Genomic DNA, 18,843 nt, shown 5'->3' with positions numbered 1-18,843 from the left:
GTTCATAACAAGTTGATGGTTTGGTCATTTTGGGTTCAAGACTCCATTGAGAACCATCCACATGGTGGGCCGAGCGACATGGCATAGCAGAAAGAACAGCCAAACCTGAGTTTTTGTTTTTCGCTTTTTTATTTGTGTTTTTCCATTGCCATTTATCCCCTCATCCCCTCTTACACCTCCACCCACCCGCCTCACCCCCTACAGTCAACACACTATTGTCCATGTCCATGAGTTCTTTCTCTTTTTTCTTTTTTGCTTGATCCCTCCACCCCCTAACCACCCCAATAGCTGTCAGCCTGCTCACTCTCCATCTATGAGTCTGTTTCTATTATGCTCGTTAGTTTATTTTGTTCATGAGATTCCACGTATAAGTGAAATCCTATGGTATTTGTCTTTCTCTGACTGGCTTATTTCACTTAGCATCATGTTCTCCAGGTCCATCCATACTATTGCAAAGGGCAACATTTTCTTGTTTTTTACAGCTGCATAGAATTCATTGTGTATATGTACCACAGCTGTTCTATCCACTCATCTACTGACGGGCACTTGGGCTGCTTCCAGATCTCGGCGATTGTAAATAACGCTGCAATGAACATAGGGGTGTGCATCCATTCTTTTGAATTAGTGTTTCAGGTTTCTTCGGATAAATTCCCAGACAAACTTCAGTTTTTAATCATAACCCTGCCACTAAAACTTGGGCAAGCCCACCTCTTTGTGCCTTACCTAAAAATGCATCTATATTCTACCCTGACTTTCTCACAGAATTGTCGCAAAGGCCAGATGAGAAAATACATATGAAAAGTGATATTGATGCTAGCTGTTACCATATGTACTAGGCAGTTAGAAATGTGGGCCTGAGGCATAGAAGAGAGAGAAGGTATCTATTTTTCCTGGATTTATTGACATATAATTGACATAATACTGCCTAAGTTTATGCCGTGTTGATTTGATACACACGTTGCAAAATGATGACCACCTAGTAACATCAGCTAACATCTCCATCCTCCTATCGTGTAATTACCATTTCCTTTTTTGTGGTGAGAACATGTTAGGTCTACTTTCTTAGCAACTTTTCAGTATATAATACAGTATTGTTAACTATAGTCACCATGGTGCACGTAAGCTCCCTAGAACTTATTCATCTTGTAATTGCACGTTTGTACCCTTTGATCGACACCTCCCGATTTAACCTATATCCCCCCCAGCCTCTGGAAACCACCGTTTTACTCTCTGTTTCTATGAGTTCAGCTATTTTGGACCCCACGTATAAATGAGATCACACAGTATTTGTCTTTTTCTGTCTGACTTCTTTCACTTACCATAATACATGAGGTGTCATTTTAGAAGTCTGCTCCAAAAAGCTCCTAGCCGAAGCTCTGGGAGTGGACAAGATCACTGAGGTGGGGGGTGGGGAGTAGAATGGAGAAGAAGACAAAAAAAAAAAAAGGTATCTTGAAGTATATCTCCAGTTAACCAGAGAAAGGAAGTGAGAGGGAGAGCCAGAGAAGTGGGAGAAGCCCCAAACTTGCCAGAAGCCCAAGGCAGAATTGCCTGATGAAAAGCTGTCCTCATACCCCAGACCAAGATGAAGTCTAGTTTTTTATTTGTTTAAAGATTTTATTTATTTATTTTTAGAGTAAAGGGAAGGGAGGGAGGAAGAGAGGGAAGGAAACATCAGTGTGCCAGAGATACATCAACTGGTTGCTCTCGCACGTCCCCAACTGGGGACCTGGCCCACAACGCAGACAGTGCCCTGACTGGGAATCGAACCAGCAAACTTTCAGTCCTCAGGCCGGCATTCAATTCACTGAGCCACACTGGCCAGGGCAAGATGGAGTGTATTAAATTTGCCTTCTCCCACTCCCATCCTCAACAGGGCCCCAAACTACCTGGCTCTCCTACCTCCTTCCCCTGCTGGAACAGAGAAGGTTTTGATGTCATTCGTTCAACTAGATTTCTACTCCATGCCCAGCCTTGTGCTAGTCACTGGGGATGTAAAGATGAGTAAGAACTTAGAGTCTGCTCTTGAGAAGTCCCTAGTCTGATAGGGAGGACCAGGGCTAGGACGAGGGCAGGGCAATCAAAATATCTAGGGTGCCAAATGGAAGGAGGTGCTCACTGCCGGGGTCATGCAAGTACAGGGTCGGCGTTTGCACAGCCTGAGAGTGAATGCCTCCTGAGATGTTGCACCCTCGGTGCTTCAATTGCCTCAATTGTCTTGACCCTGGGTAGGATGTGATTGTCACTCCTTCTCGACCAGGAAAGCAAGACCACAGAGGTGACGCGGGAGCTGGGTTTTCATGAAGAGTGGGCAGAGTTTGTCAGGCACACCAGAGGTACAGGGAGCAGTGTGCACAAAGGCATGGAGGGATGTGAGAACATGGAGTGCCTTCAGGGAAGAGTGGTTGGGCTGTAGAGGAGGTGGAGAGGGTGCGGTGAAAAGGGTGAGCAGTGGTGGGAGGTGTTGCTGGGAAAATAGGGATCAGGTTGTGACAGGCATTGAATTCCACAGCCAACCCTGTTGGGGGACCGGCCATCTCAGTTTGCCCAGGTCCTTCCCAAGTTTAGCAATGAAAACCCAGCATCCTGGAAAGCCCTCCATCTTCGCCAAGCAGAGCAGTCATGCTTTATCCTCAAAGCGGTGGAAAACCAGTAAAGGATTTTCACAATGACTTGGCAGGCTATGCTTCATGTTTTAAAGTGACTCTAGCATGTCTGGGTGAGGTGGGGGAGAATTGGGTGCTGAGGAAATCCAGGAGGCAAGTTACAGAGACTCGGGGGAGCAGACATGTTCCATGCTTTGCCTTCGGCACCTGGCAGACACGAGTTCCAGTTCCCCAGCTCAGCCCCTTCTTTCCTAGCTGTGTGGCCTGGACCAGTTACTTAACCTATGTGGACCTATGTTCCCTCATCTTTAAATGGGGACAATAACGGTGCTTACCTCAACCAGCGGTGACGATTAAGGGAACGACTGGTTATCCAGCACACAGCCAGCACTTAATAAACATTAGCTTTTCCAGCTAGAGAAAGACCAGTACCATATGATCTGACTTACTTGTGGCATCTAATGAACAAAATAAACTGAGGAACAAAATGGAAGCAGAGGCATGGACACATGAAACAGACTGACAGCTGTCAGAGGAGAGAGGGGTGGGGGTGCTGGATGAAAGAAGGTGAAGGATTAGCCAAAGAACAGATATTCATAACTCATAGACACAGAGATCAGTGAGGTGAAGGCCAGAGGGAAGGAGAGGTGGGGGGTAGGTGGGAGTGGGCAAAAGGGGAGGGATGAGGACATCTGTAATGGTGTCAACAATTTAACAAACAAAATCCAAACATTAGCTTTTATTGTCCACATTATCAGCAAGGCCTGAAGGAAGGCACACAATGTGCTGAAGACTTGGAAGGCAGCATTATCAGGCCTTGTTTGCTGGCTTACTGATCATATTTTAGTGGGAATGCGTTTTAGTTGGCATACATTCTCCAAGGCATCTGCATTTCAGGACTTTTATCTCTAATTGTGCAATGAAAGGCTTTGTCCCTTGAAAGGAAGGTGGGGGAGGGGCAAGGGGCAAGGGGTGAGGGCTGGAAAACCAGGCATGTCTTTGAAAGCTGGTGGAAGTTGAGGAAGGAGCTGCTTTGTGCTCACACAGCACAGGGCACTCTGGAAGCGAGATAGCATCTCCAGAGATCTCTGCCTGGAGCAGGATCCAGAAATTGTGTGTCCCCATGAAGCAAGGCAATTTGGGGAGTGAAGGGCAGCAGGGAGAGAGTTATTCAGAACTGCTACCCTCCAAACCCCTAAATCAAGACGAGCTTTTGAAACCTCCACTGTTTCTCACTCTTGACTTTAGGGATCCCCAAATGCACGGTTTGTTTTCCAGGAGGTTAACATTTAGGGATATTGTTTCAAAGTGAGCTTCTCCCACGCCACCCCACCTGCATGTCCTGAAACACTCCCTAACAACAACATAGACTGGTTACTTTGGTATAGAGGAGACAGCACAGATTGTGGCTTAGCACAGGTCTATGTTTCAATTCCAGCTCTGCAGCTTTGGACCTATCACCTGCCCTCTCTGAACCTCCATTCCACCCTCTACAGGTGGGGGTGCAGCAATAGCTACCTTGCCATTACTGAGATTATGTATGTAAGTGCTTCGTTTAGCACCAAATCTGGTCCATACTGTGTGCTCCATAAACAATCTCTTTTCCTTTCATCCACCGAAGTGACTTCTACGTCTGATAATGAGGTTTCAGACTATAGGATGATTAAGACACACCTTTTTCATGAAAACTGCATTAAGAATTAAGACGCTCTTCACAGCCATCCTGCCACATAGATACACACATGTGGTCCTATGTATCGTGACAGATGTATGCAAACATTCAGACTTGCTTACCTTAAGCTCACACACGTGGCAATTGACAACTAAACAGTCAAGAAAGCATGTTAATTACTCGCGGCAAAGAGTTTAGCTCAGTGTTGGAGAAAGGTGGTGAAAAGCTGCAGGGCGGCAAAGATAGCGAGATGAAACCCTAACAGCACACACCTGCACAGAACTTACCTCCAACTGGGCACTCTTCCAAGCGCTTTGTATACAATTAGCACAGTTAATCCTCACTGCAGCCCCCGTGACGTAGGGACTACCATTGCCTTTGTATGACCGATGAGGTCAACGCAGGCAGAGTGGCTGAGGAACTTAACTGAAGTCACACAGGTAGGCAGCGGACCATGCCCCTAATCACTATACTATATGGACTTTTCAGAGGGACTTCAGTTGGAATGGAGAACCGTTGTCACCATCCTGTGTAATTCCACTTTGTCCTTGAAGTCTACTGTCAAACCGCTGCTCTTTCTTCCATAGTTGACCATCAACTTTAATGCATCCATTTGTGCGAAGGTCTGCCCTGAGCTGGATCTCCTGAAAACCTCCACAGTCCGTCTATAATTCTGAGTACAGAATTGCCTGTAAGTCCAGTAAAGGGCCTAGCTTTGAAGTCACAAGCGTTCCTGCATGGGATAGCTGAGAGCTCAAACTGCTGTGCAAACTTCTGTGCACAGTATATGAGACCCTTCACGAACTGGCCCTTACCTTGCCGGTCTCACACAGTATGACCACCCACTGCCCCCATTCTCTGCTCTAGTCACGCTGGGCACACTTCTCTTTCAAGATGCTGAACCTCGGCACATGCCTATAACCTCTCCCGACTGCCCTTATTTGATCAGGCTAAGCACCCCCTACCTATTAAGGTTATGCAAATAATTACCATGCAATTTGATAAGCACTCTAATCACCATACACTACAATGTACAGCAGAAATTCCGAAGGGGAGGGAGACTCATTTTTGCTGAGGAACTGCGGGGCGGGGAGGGTGGCAGAGAGGAAAGACTTGAAAGCTTCACACAGTAAATGACGTTTGAGCTCAGTCTTGAATGATTAGGAATCCGCCAGTCAAGGAAGGGGAAGGAAACGTGCAAATTTTCTTTGGTTCCTTTACCTCCCCACACTCGCACATCAAGTCCTGTTGTAGATTCTACATCCAAAGTGCCTCTCACATCTGTCTTGTTTTATTCCTTGTGCCACTGTCCTAGTCTTTTTTTTTTTTTGTAAAGATTTCATTTATTTATTTTTAGAGAGAGGGGAAGGGAGGGAGAAAGAAAGGGAGAGAAACACCAATGTGTGGTTGCCTCTCGCACACCCCCTACTGCAGACCTGGCTCACAACCCAGGCACGTGCCCTGACTGGGAATCGAACCAGTGAGCTTTTAGCCCACAGGCCGGCACTCAATCCACTGAGTCACACCAGCCAGGGCATTGTCCTAGTCTTATAGTCTTATTGGGCTATACAGAACTGGTCATTCTGCCTTTTCTATTCCCAATTCCTAATCTACTTTCCTGTGTGGCTGCCGGGAGTGAGCTCTGAAACCACAAATCTGAAACCAGCACTCCCCCACTGAAAATCCTTAATGGGTCCTGACCAGAGTGGCTCAGTGGGTTGAGTGCCATCCCACAAAGCAAAGTGTCACCAGTTTGATTCCCGGTCAGGGCACATGCCTGGGTTGTGGGCCAGGTCTGGGGTTGGGGGCGTTTGAGAGACAGCTGATCAATGTTTCCTTCCCTCTCTTTCTCCCTCCCTTCTCCTCTCTCTAAAAATAAATAAAATCGTTAAAAAAAAACCTTTAATGGTTTCTGCTACCTATAGGACAGTCTTAACCCCTTATAATGACATATAAGGCCCATGATAAACTGGCCATAGTTTATCTTTCCCACCTCCACTCTAGCCATTCCACTCCTTAAACTTTCTATTGCAGATTATTGGTCTAAATCTGAAGACAACATCACACCCTTTCAGATACCATGTGTTTTTTGCCCACTTTATTCTCCTTCCCTAGAATGGCCCAATTCTTTTTCCCACCTGACAGGTTCTGCCTGGGCTAGTCCAGGGATCAAAGGAGGCCCAGCTAGGTGGGTATTTACAGCCCCTTCCCTACCATAGGTTAGGACTGGCATTTAGGTAGCATGGAATAAGTAAATGGAACCAGCGTTCCCCTCTAGCTGCCACTGTGTGCACCCAGGCTATCTGATTGGGCCTCTGAATCAGTTCATGGTTGCCATGCCAATTCTCTATGGATACTGCAGCCTGCTTTGAAATCCCATCTCAGCTGGCTGGGACCTTAACTACTCGCCTAGTTCAGTCTGTCTCTTCATCCAGGAGCTGACTCTGTCCCTCTGCTCCCAGCTCCTGATAGTTCTGCACACAGGTGCCTCTAAAAGGACATAAATGTCCCTAAAAGCACCAGGGCCATGTACAAGGGTGTGTTAGAAACTTCTGTTAATATTAGGCTTTTTCTAACCCCTAGAATATTGACCCTTAGATGGATCATGCTCAAGAGAAGTTTGTAATACCTCCTGGACTTTGCTATTTGGACTGCTGGCTGTTCCCTGGGGGAGGCAACCCTATTATTGCCAAGTTCTTTCCACTAGCTCCAGCCTAGCTGAACCAGCCTCCCTCCTTTCTGGTTTGTTGCAAGTTTTAGCATGCCTCAAGGCCAAGGTCTTTAGTGCTTCTGATGCTATCTTACCTTACTTTCCAGTTTCTAACCAGCTTCTGTGCAGTCTCCTTCAACTCTCACAGAAGCTCTGTGAGAGAGGTGGAAAGGCCCCTTTCAACCCTGTATTGCAGATAAGGAAACTGAGACTCAGAGAGGGTAAGTATAATGTGTCTGAGGGGACAGAGCTAATAAACGGAGACTCAGGTGAACCAATTCCAATGTCCTCTTCACTACCCCTGTCACTCAATACTTTGCCTGCTGGGTGGCAGGGATTAAGCCCCACTTGCCTCCTGGTTTTCTTCTTTACGCTCTTGTCTTTTTACACCAGAGCCTCAAATAAAGACACCATTCCCGGGGTTACACCTACTCTTCCTGCCCTCGCCCCCCGCCCCGAGACACTGGCTCCCACCTGGTTAGAGGGACACAAGAGTAAGTGTCCTTTGGGCTGAAACCCCCATCTGGGTAGCTTTATTGTCCCACCACTGCCCCCTGGAAAGGAAAGCCCTGATCTGGAGTTGGAGCCTCTTTCCAAAAGGGATTTAGAGAATCTTTTGAAAAGAGGGGAGATTTCTGGGGTGATGGTGGATTTAGCATTTCTTAGTGTGGGGAGGGCATGAAGTCCCTCTGTGGAACCAGGGTGGAATTATTTTTTAAACAGACATTTCTTTTTGTGTGAAGATTTTATTTATTTTCAGAGGGGAAGGGAAGGAGAAAGAAAGGGAGAGAAACATCAGTGTGTGGTTGCCTCTCACGTGCCCTCTACGGGGAACCTGGCCCGCACCTCAGGCATGTGCCCTGACTGGGAATCGCAGTGGTGACGCTTTGGTTCACAGGCACGCGCTCAATCCACTGAGCTACATCAGCCAGGGCTCACGGTCGAATTTAAGAAAAGAAAAACTTTCTCTTGATGGCATTTTCGACCGAGCGGAGATGCTCTGTGTGTATTGTGTTGTGTTGTGTTGTGGGTGGGGACAGGATGGGTTTTAAGAGGAAAAAACATCTCTCCCATCACGAGGGGGTGTGAACCTCTCCCCTAACAGGGTACAATGGCAGTTTCCAAGGAGCAAGGAAATTTCTGGCAGGAAAGGAATGTATCTCTTTTAAGAGAGGGGGAAGCCCTCTTTCAGATTGCTGAATGTGGGGGAAAAGACTACTTACTCTCTCTTTTTTTTATTCAAAGTTTTTAAAAAAGATTTTTATTTATTTATTTTTAGATAAGGCAGAAGGGAGAGAGAAAGTGAGGGAGAGAAACAGCAATGTGTGGTTGCCTCTCACATGCCCCCAACCAGGGACCTGGCCCAAAACCCAGACATGTGCCCTGACTGGGAATCGAACAGGCGACTTTGGTTTATACACCGGTGCTCAATCCACTAAGCCACACTAGCCAGGGCTCTCTTTTCTTTTTTAAAGGAGGAACAGCCTCCAATGAGGAAATCTTCCATGCTTTCTGTAGGAAGGAGAGACTGTTTCTAGAACAGAGCAATTGTGATCAGATGTTCTCTTCCTTTGTACACTTCCTACGTAGAGTCAGCTCCCTCTGAGAGGGAGTGGCAAATCATTATTTTTTTTCCCACTAGGAGGTAGGAAAGCTGAGGAGAGAAATTTGCTGTGGGGGAAACTTTTACTCTGAGGGGCCACGGGTGAGGCTGGGGAAGACTTTTCAGAATCCCTGAAGCACACCGTGTTTAAGAGAGCTTCGAGATGTGTGAGGCCACCCCTATTTGCTCACAAGGAAACTGAGGCTTGGGGAAGGCAATGCCTTGCTAAGAAGTGACAGAAGCAGGACTAGAACCCAGCTTTGTCAAGTCCTAGCCTGGGACTTTTCCCAGCACAGCTGACAAGGGAAGGGGAGTTCACCTGCTGCTTTGGAGAGTGATGCCATTGAGGAGACTGTTGCTATGCTGTTTGATTTGTGGTGGAGACGTCTCTGGGATGGGTGGCATTGATCCCTATGGGAAGGGAACTGAGGAGGAGGGGAGAATTAGGGGCTAGGTCCAGAGAAAAGGGGTCAAGGTCACTGCACAATTGTATGGGTGGCTTGTGGGGCATTACTTCGCCTAGAATGCTGAATTTCAAGCGAGGGAGGGGACTATTTCTCCTAGGAGTGCAGAGGAGGGGGCTTCACCAAGATACCGAGTAAATGTGTGCTCCTCTCCAAGACCTGCAAAGTTTATCATTTGCTGTTTCTCCAGAGGGAGTTGTCATTTTAATCTTTTCAAAATCAGGGGAGGGGGCCCAAGGGAACTTTCTGAGGTAATGGTAATGTTTTCTAATATATTATGGTCACGTTTACAAAACTGTACACAATTACCAAAACTCAATAAGCTGTGTAGTTAAAATGGATACAAAATAAATAAACTCAGAGTGCGGGAGTGACTTAGACCCCAATAAAGCTGTTATTAAAAAACAGAAAAACAACCCCCCAACAAGTCAAAACAACAGAATCCAGGAGAGAACAGCTCAAGGTCTGGTTTTGCGGGCCAGGCGGGCGGGGGCTCCTTATTTGCAACTTTGGCTTCCCAAACCCCTGCGTCTTTAGCCCACTCCTTTCTTGATCAGCAACAGCCAAGGCCAGCTCGCCCGGGGGAGGTCAGAAGTTGCAGGAGAAAGAACTGGACAAACACACAAACCACCTCTTCATTTCCTGTAAAATCCTGTTTAATGTGTAACATTTCAGGCAGAGAGAGGCCTTGGGGACTAGAGGCAGAGGCAGCCCAGCCCAACCCCCACTCCAATTTATCTGCCTGCTTCTTTCTCCCTCCCTAACTCCTCCACCCCAGACTCGTCCTCCTTTTCCTTGAGGCCGTAAGCACTGCTCCTCCTTTTCTTGCTACCCTCCCTTCTCCACCCACAGGCCCACAGCACCCTCCCTGCACCACACTTGCTTGATTCCCTCTCCACCGATGTGACTCCAGAAATAGGATATCTGACAGCACAGGGTTAAGATTAGTTTCATCATTGGAGATGCTGTCAGAGCATCCTATGTCTTGTCCTCAGTGGTCCCAGGGAGATGGAGAGGGAAGAGGAAGGAGAGCAGACCACAAGAGCTGCCCACACCCCCAATAACCTTGAGCACTGACTTACGTGGCCTCAGGCTCCCCACCCCTTCAGCACCTCAGACAGAATGCCCTGGGGAGGACGGGGAGTTGGGAGGGAAGGGAGGTTTTGATGGAGCTCTCCTTGGCAGGCAGCGGCCTGTGTGCCAGAAAGGGAGAAGGGGGCACAGGCCCAGGGCAGGGTGGGGGGCGGGATGGGACGTTGCTTGGTATGTGGCATCAGCAGGCAGAGCAACGGTCGCTCTTCTCAGCCAGCCCGGCCCCAGTGCCTGGGCTGCGTCGCAGTATGTCTTTCAGGGAGCCGTCCTGCTCACTCAGCAGCTTGTTGATCTCATTCTGCTTGTATTCAGGTGAGAGGCGGTGGCCGAAGCCCGAGCCCTTGCGGGAAGGTGGATTGGAACGTTGCCGGGCTCGGCGGGCACAGGCCCGGATGATGAGGTACACCACTTCAGCCACATTGAGGATGATGCAGATGCCGGAGGCGACCAGCATGAAGACGGTGAAGACTGTTTTCTCCGTGGGGCGGGACACGAAACAGTCCACTGTGTTGGGGCAGGGGTAGATGTCACACTTGACAAGCCGCATCATGGCATAGCCTGGGTAGAGCAGATAAAAGACGTACATGAAGGCGGCCTCAAACAGCAGCCGGAAGACCACACTGATGACATAGGTCCACCACAGTGTCCCTGAGATGTGGAACTTGTGCCTCTTCACCTCCTCCATGTGGAGGGGGTCCCCATGGCCCTCAAGTCGCAGCATTTTCTTTTCTATGTGCTGCTGATGAGCCACGTGCATGGCCACGAGGAGAGCTGGGGTGGAAACCAAGATGAGCTGCAGAGACCACAGACGCACGTGGGAAATGGGGAAAAACTGGTCGTAGCAGACGCTGTTGCAGCCGGGCTGGAGGGTGTTGCAGATGAAGGAAGACTTCTCGTCACCCCACACGCTCTCTGCAGCCACCACCAGCACCATGATTCTGAAGATGAAGATGACTGAGAGCCATACTCGGCCAATGGCGGTAGAATGCCGGTTCACGCCACTGAGCAAGGTGTACAAGCCCGTCCAGTTCATCCTGCCTCATTCACACCTGCAACACATGAGCCACAAAGCAAGCTGTGAGAGAGCTGGGGCAGAAGGCTGGTCACCATAACACCACCTGACAGCCCCCAGCCCTTTCAAGAACCAGTGACAGGGAAGGAAAAAGGAGTCATGGCTTTCCTCATCACCCCATCTCCCTTGCCAGCCACTCCCCCTCCTCTTCCTCCTCCTTCTCTTCCTCCTCCTTCTCTTCCTCCTCCTTCTCTTCCTCCTCCTCCTCCTCACTCACTCACTCCACTTGACTTCCCTAAGCCCCATCTCCCTGTTTTCCTTTCATCCAGCATTCTTTCCTTTCTAGCCCCTTTCTTTGCCACGCCCATCTCGTTCTGCCTTTAGTCGTTCTCTTTAGCTCCCCATCCTCCAGCTCCTTAACTCTGGACCTGGGGCAAACCCAAACAGCCCTGTTACCTTGGGGAGTGCCTATCCCTGAGGCCACCCAGACAGGTCCCCTATGGTCTCATGTCTGTGCCGGGGGAGTGGTCCCTGGGTCCGCGCCTGCGTCCCAATTCATCACCGCCCGGTGCTGGGGAGTCATATGCTGCTTTATACCCAGTGTCTGCACAATGGGACCTTTGTGGGGCTCTGAACAACGCCCTTTAGAATTCAGATCAAACGCCCTGACTTCCGCCCACCCTACACACAGAGCACTTGTGTCCCAGCGCCGGACACCCAGCCTGCACCCACCTGTTCTGTGCCCGCCCGGTCCATCGCCGCACCCGCCCCATAGCCCCACCAGGAGAATGGCCACGGTGGAGGGGGAGGAGATGGAACAAAGACAGGTACATGTAAGAGGGGACCTGAGAGAACCAAGACGCTCTTTGCTGAGGCCTTTCCCCATGACCCTTCTGGAAACTTAGGGTCCGTGGGATTTTTCCTAGGCTTAGATCCCCTTCAGGGTATGGATGAGCTAGAGGAGAGGAAAGGGAGCTCATATTTATCAAGCCAGGTACTGTGTTCGGCGTTTTCCCATGCATTCTTTCTTTTGACCCACTTAGCCAGCCTCTAAGGAGTGTTACCCTACTCTTTCCAGTTGAGGAAGCTACAGCTCAGATAAGTTAAGTCACTCACTCAAGGTCACACAGCTCGAAAGTGTTAGAGGAAGATGAAACACCAAAGGAGCAGAAGCAGAAGTCAGGGCTCTTTCCACAGTATACTTGTGCTTTTGCTGATGGTGTCAGCAAAAGCCAAGGCTAGCCAATAGTAACAACAACAACAACAACAACAAAAGCCAAGGCTAAGGCTACCCATCAAAGCACAAGCAACATGGAAGTTGTCAAACTGTGAGTAAATTCCAAATCCAGTGTCATGGAGCATACTGTGACTGTCCCTCCTTGAACTTCTGGAAAGGGAATCCATACAGAGGATGGACAGAGGGGCACATGGTGAGAGAGAATAAGCCAGGAGGAGAAAGAAAGAGTTAAGCAATGAAATAGAAAGTTAGAAGATGGAATCTTGGTTCTGAACCTAATAAGGCCTTGAGCTGGTGACTGAACTTCTCTGGGCCTGCTTGCTTATCTACAAATGGCCTTAATATCCAGGGTTATTGTGAGATTCAATGAAGCAACTCGCAGAAGTTCCTAGCCCAGCTCCACTTTCATAGTTGATGATCAAGGGAAGTAAGAACCTTACAAGGAAGAAAAAATAATGTGCTTTTGGGAGACTAAGTGGGCCGCCAAACCCAATATCCCTCTTTTTTCTTCCCAGTTCTGTTGTTGACCTATGGTGTCCATCTGAGATAGAACAGGCTGTTCCTTTGCTGCCCTGCCTCCAATATCTAATGTACACTGTGACCTCCTGGTTTCTCAAGCTTGCCAATTGCTCTGGGGAAGAAATTTTCTCTATCTCTTAGATGGGCAAGAAAGCCTCCCCCTACCTCCCACCACTTCGGCCATTAAATTGTAAGGAGGACATGTTAGAAGCAGGGAAGTAGATGTAAAGGGAACACAAGCCTGTACTTGTAGGAAATGAAGGGCATTTCCTGCCCCCACTGCAGGGGCAGTAGTTGTGGCAGAAGCCCCATCTCCAGTTTTGGGTGGTGCTCTCTGTTCCAGGGGGAAAGGGGTGGGGTATTAGCAACTGCAAAAGTTGAGGAATGGGATGAAAGAGACTAGGGGATGAAGAGACGGTCCACAGGACATAGATTGCTTTTCTGAACAAGGTTTCTTCATTTAACTTAAAAAATGATCAGTGAGTTGCCCTGGCTGGTGTGGCTCAGTGGATTGAGCGCATGCCTGCGAACCAAAACGTCACCACTTCGATTCCCAGTCTAGGGCACATGCCTGGGTTTCAGGCCATGTCCCCAGTGGGGGGCACGTGAGAGGCAACCACACATTGATGTTTCTCTTCCTCTCTTTCTTGCTCTCTTCCCCTCTGTCTAAAAACAAATAAATAAAATATTTTAAAACAAGAGATTAATGAGTTTATGCCGTGGGCCTAAGGCAGCGTGGGGACGCAGGAACACGGGGGCCCTTTCCCCCAAGCCTAGGGTTCTGAAGGCAGACCTGCTACAGGAAGCACCAGTTAGCTGTAAAGAAATGTTTCGTCTGGTGAGACATTACATTCAAGCACACGTGGTCAAGGAACACTGAGAATAATTGTTTACTGAGTACCTGTTATGTGCCAGGTCCTTTGCATGCGCACTATTTCCTGTAAAACTCAGAACAACCCCGCAAGGTAGGTGTTGCTTTGAATCCTCATGTCACAGATGAGGCAGTTGCCACAAAGAAAAGCCAAGGAAGCCCTGGCCAGCGTCAGGACTCAGTGGGTTGGGAGTTGTCCCACAGAGTGAAGGGTCACCAGTTCTATTCCCAGTCAGGGCACAAGCCTGGGGTGCAGGTTTGGTCCTCAGCTGGGGTGCCTGCAAGAGGCAACTGGACAATATGTCTCTCCCTCTCTTTCTCCTTCCCTTTCCCTTTTTCTAAAAATAAATAAATAAAACATTAAAAAAAAAAAAGAATAGTGAAAGGATTTGTACAAGGGTCACAAGGGTTGCACAGTTAGCACATGACCGAGCTGGGATTTGAGCCAGGCCAAGGTGAGTCCAGAGCCCATACTCTACCCCATAAGCTCTACTGCTTTTGGCTGCAATTATAAATTTCTTTCTGTGTTTTTAGAAACAGGGACACTCAGAAGTGTCCTGGCTTTTATTGTCCTGTAGTTCCTTCTCCCCTTTTGTAGCAACTGACAACTCTTTTCCTCTCCTTCCTTCCCAGGCCTTTCCGCTGCATCCTGATTTTGTTTAGTTTTCCCTCTCTTAGCATTCTTGCACCGCTCATTCAAACTCCAAAGCAAGCTTCAGCTATTCTCTTCTGTCTATTCCTCGGGGTGCCCCGCAAGCAGCCTGGCCACCTCTGAGTTTCTAGGTTCTTGTAGCTTTCAGCCTCTTCTCTTCTTGAGTCCTCTGGGACATAGCCAGTAGCTCCCTTTGGGCCCCTAAGGACCCTTGTGTGGGCACTTGGATCTCCAAGTTTTGCTTTCCCCCTTGGAAAGAAAGCTGATCCTTATGTCAACATTGTACCTCAAGGTTTAAAAAAAAAACATTCAGAAGAGTGACCTGATTTTGAAATCCAAACTCGTGGTGTGACTTTGGGTGAAAGTCCAATATTGATATGCTTTGTGTTGCTCCGGGCGTGTATTCCCTTGTTGTGTTTAATCAGACAAGACTTCTCTGGCCACATCAGGCTCTGGCCTTGTTCTCAAATTCAGATTTGCCCAAACACTAAAGCACAGTTCAAGCACACTCAAAATCGGGAGATTGCCCTTAGTCCTTACATCAGTCCTGTAATATTACCCCCATTTTTCAGACAAGGAAGTTGAGGCTCAGGGAAGTTAAATAACTTGCCTCGGTGACAACTGCTCAGCTGCTAAATGGCAGAGTCAAGTTTCAAGCTTATTTTCCTGGCATCTCAAAGCCTTTGTATGTACATTGCACTGCCTTTGGTGGCCTCTGTTCCTTTAAAGACTTTGTATTTTGAGACCAGGCCCAGAGTCAAAATCTTGTACTCCTTCCCACATGTGCTTGTATGTGTGGGTGCATGCATACACACACACACAAGCACATGCTCACACACACGCATGTGCATACACATTCATCAAGTCCCTCTCTTTCTTTCTGCCCCCTCCCCACCCCTCCTTCCAACTACAGGAAATCCTTGTGTTTTCTTGGTTTGGTAAAGAGGATCCTGGCTGGGCTGAATGAGGTTACGCTCAGCCTTGGACTCCACATTTCCCCTGCTTCCCCACCATTTCACAGGTAGCTTCTGGCCAGGTGAGGACAGAGGGCTTTCTGCGAGATTAACTTCTGAGTTTTGGGCTGCCTTCATCAATTTGGCACGGCTGAGGCCAAACTCCTCCAGCCCTCTTCCTCTTCCCCTGCTTCTCTTCCCTGCCTCAGTCCTGTGCTTCTGCAGCCCCTCAGTCATTGCCTTTCCCCTCTACCCTGCTATATGTATTCTGTGGCTAAGCCTGGGTCAGGGCCAGTGTAGCTCATTCCAAATTTCTCCTTTTCTCGCTCTGCCTGGGTCTTTTCATAGAACTCCTGCTACTTTCAGCTTCCTCACTGATTCACCATTGGATCTATACCTTCTTACTCCTCCATCAACTATATGACTTCCTGTGTCTCTCTCTACTTCGGTGTATTAGCACAGCCACCATTTATGGAATACTTAGTGTGTGCTAGAGTGGTGGGTTTATTAGTTCTCATCCTCACAACAGCCCTGTGAGCTATGGGTTATTTATTGTCTTCAGTTCACACATAAGGCAAGGGAGCCTCAAAGAAGCTGACCAACTTATCACACAGCTGGTAAGCAAGTGCTGGAACTCCTGTTAGGATTCATGTTGGTCCCTCACCAAAGCCTGGGCCCCTTCCCCATTGCTCTGCTGCATCTGCATCTATTTTCTATCCATTCAAATCCCTTTCTTGTCTCTATTCTCCCCTTATGTTATTTTCTAGGTCCCTGCATTCTGCCATGCCATTCCCAACAGCTGGAAAACTTTCAAACAGCTGGAAGGCTACCCCTCCTTTAGATATCCAAATCATCATTTACTCCAAGCTCTGCTTAAGTCTGCCTGCCTCCCGCAAAAAGATGGAAATGCGTGCTCCCATACCTCAGTGCTGTTTTCTGGCCCTCTGCACATGCTGAGCACACTGTATTTATCTGCCTGCAGCCCCCATGTTGGCTGCATGGCTGGTTTACTTTCTAATCAGGGAAGGGAAAGAGCACCTGGAAGTGCCCAATGGTCTCACTGAACCTTAGCCCTGTGTGGCAGAAAATGCTTTAAAGAGATAAATGTGGCCAACTGGTGCCAGTGGGCCCCTCAAGTCCTCCTGGGAATTCAGCTCTCTGTGGATGAGGGGCATCCTTGGCTGGGGAAAAAGATTATGGGGAGAAAGGACTTGGAGCCTGGAAAGAGAATAAGAGTTGGGGGCTACAAAGAAAGGCTAAGCAAGCCTGCCACCTGGCAGGAGGGGCCTCCCTCCAGCTCAGAGGGAAGTAAAGAAAGGATCTAAGTGGCTGAAAGCCAAGGCCAAGAGAAGACAAGACTCGGACCTCTCCCCAGCCCCCATTCCTTTTCCCTGTGCCACACCAGCATTCACTTGTCCACCTCTCTCAGCCCCCGGCTTCCTCACCTGGCTGCTGCTGCTGCTCTTTCCCGGGAATGTCTGCAGACGTGTCTGCACTATGCTACCAAGAACTGTCAGTCCAGCCCAGGGGAGGGGCAAAGAACCCAGGGCCTGGCCACACGTGGCTCATGGCCCAAGACAAACATTAACCAACCCCACTTCCTCTCACGCACAATTATTAAGTAAGACTGATCCCTTGAGCTTCCAATGGGTTTGGATAGACAGATCACATAGCCTGGAGTTACTACCATGTCCCAGAGGGAGAGAGGCATCATTGTCACCCATGTACCCATGTTTAGCCCATCTCATCTGAGAGACTGAACTGCATGGACCTGGGCTCATCAACAGCCCTCAGCCTTCCCCCTACCTCTGGTCACAGGTAGACTGCATGTACTGGTGAGCTGCAGAGAGGGCTCCTACTCTTCCTTTAACCCTTACAGCTCTCAACCTTTAAAGGGATATGGCTCTGGGGAGGAAAAAAGGCATGGGCAGGGCTTACTGGCTCTTTGAGGTCAAGGCGAGGACGACACTACTTCCTTCACCTTGCAGTACCCGGATGTTCTTTGACTCTCTGCTTATTGGCCATGTCTTAAGTGGGTGGGGATGGACCAAAGTATTCCCAATTCCACCCTAGAGCCCTGAAACCACTTCAAAATGCTCTTCTACCCTTGGGGCCAAGACAATTGGACTGCAATGCATACCCAGCAACAGATCTTGGCAATCATTAAAGTAAACAAAGAATGTCAACCATTAACTGTGGGATCAGTTCAGTTTGAAGGAAGACGTACCTGAAGACCCTGCTAATTCTGTGGCCTGAATGGCAGCAAAGAAGTAAGTGAAGTCAGCAGAAATTTGTTCCTTGCCTTGTGTACACCATCTCACCTCAAGCTCACGGCTAGAAAGAGAGCCAGAGCCTCAGCTTCCCTTAACCAAACCTGGGCATATGAGCACCTCAATTGGTGAGTCTTTACTGGACATCTACTGGGTACTCAATATTGGATACATTCTGGGGACAGGTGACAGAAGAAGGGAAAACATCCTAACTCTTCTCTTTTATTTTTTATCCTCACCTCTTGATCTTAGAGGGGAACAGAGGGAGAGAGGGGGAGAGAAACATTGATGTGAGAGAGAAACATTGATTGGTTGCCTCGCATGTGACCCGACCAGAGACCAAACCCACAATGTATGCATATGCTCTGACTCGACATCAAACCTGCAACCCTTTGGTTTATGGGATGATGCTCTAACCAACTAAGCCACACTGGCCAGGGACCCAACTGTTTTTAAGGCAACATATGAAGTACTTTGCAAGTATTACTTTATTGATCCTCAAAATAACCCTATGCTGCAGGCATTATTAATATTTCCCATGTTACAGAGGAATTAAGGCACACAGAGGTTTTCATAATAGAAGTCACCCAGCTAGTAAGTAACAAAGCTAGAATTGAACCCAGGCAGTCTGGCTCCAGAACTTGTTACACTACTTCACAGCCGATGAGCTCTAGGGATCCCATTGAGAATCTGAGTAAGGACCAGTCCCTAACTCTAGAAGGTTCTAAGCTAGCACGAGAAATGAGACATGTACCTTAAAAAACAAAAAAAAAAAGACCCAAAGCAGTGGACATTTATTCCTCTTTTTTAAAAAGATTTTATTTATTTATTTTTAGTGAGAGAGGAAGGGAGGGGAAAAAGAGAGGAAGAGGAACATCGATGTGTGAGAGATACACGGATCAGTTGCCTTTCACGTGCCATCTACTGGAGACCTGGCCTGCAATCCAGGCATGTACCCTGACTGAAAGTCAACCAGCAACCGTTTGGCTTGCATGCTGGCACTCAGTCCACTGAGCCACACCAGCCGGAGCTATTCCTCAGTTTTTGTGAAAGAATGTAAACATGCATTTGAAAGAACCTAATGGATAGTAAATACCAGCCATGGCCTTCAGGCTGACCCAGTTTACAATTACATTAGGAGAAGGAGGGCAAAAAGGTAACTTGCCTAGTTCACGCAAATAA

At 48.3% G+C, this 18,843-nt stretch overlaps 1 protein-coding gene across 1 annotated transcript; it reads right to left on the bottom strand.

Moving 5' to 3' along the window:
• Positions 1 to 9,689: 9,689 nt before the first annotated feature.
• On the bottom strand, positions 9,690 to 16,913 carry GJB1 (gap junction protein beta 1). Its single transcript, XM_024555306.3, has 2 exons — positions 16,837 to 16,913; positions 9,690 to 11,196 (listed from the first exon to the last, which is right to left on the bottom strand). The coding sequence occupies exon 2, from the start codon at positions 11,178 to 11,180 to the stop codon at positions 10,329 to 10,331; it is 852 nt and encodes a 283-aa protein (XP_024411074.1). The 5' UTR covers positions 11,181 to 11,196; positions 16,837 to 16,913; the 3' UTR covers positions 9,690 to 10,328.
• Positions 16,914 to 18,843: the final 1,930 nt, after the last annotated feature.

This window comes from Desmodus rotundus, chromosome X (assembly GCF_022682495.2).
Source record: "Desmodus rotundus isolate HL8 chromosome X, HLdesRot8A.1, whole genome shotgun sequence".
Taxonomy (NCBI): Eukaryota; Metazoa; Chordata; class Mammalia; order Chiroptera; family Phyllostomidae; genus Desmodus; species Desmodus rotundus.
Note: the sequence above shows the minus strand (reverse complement) of the source record. Positions and strands in the feature narration are given on the sequence as shown.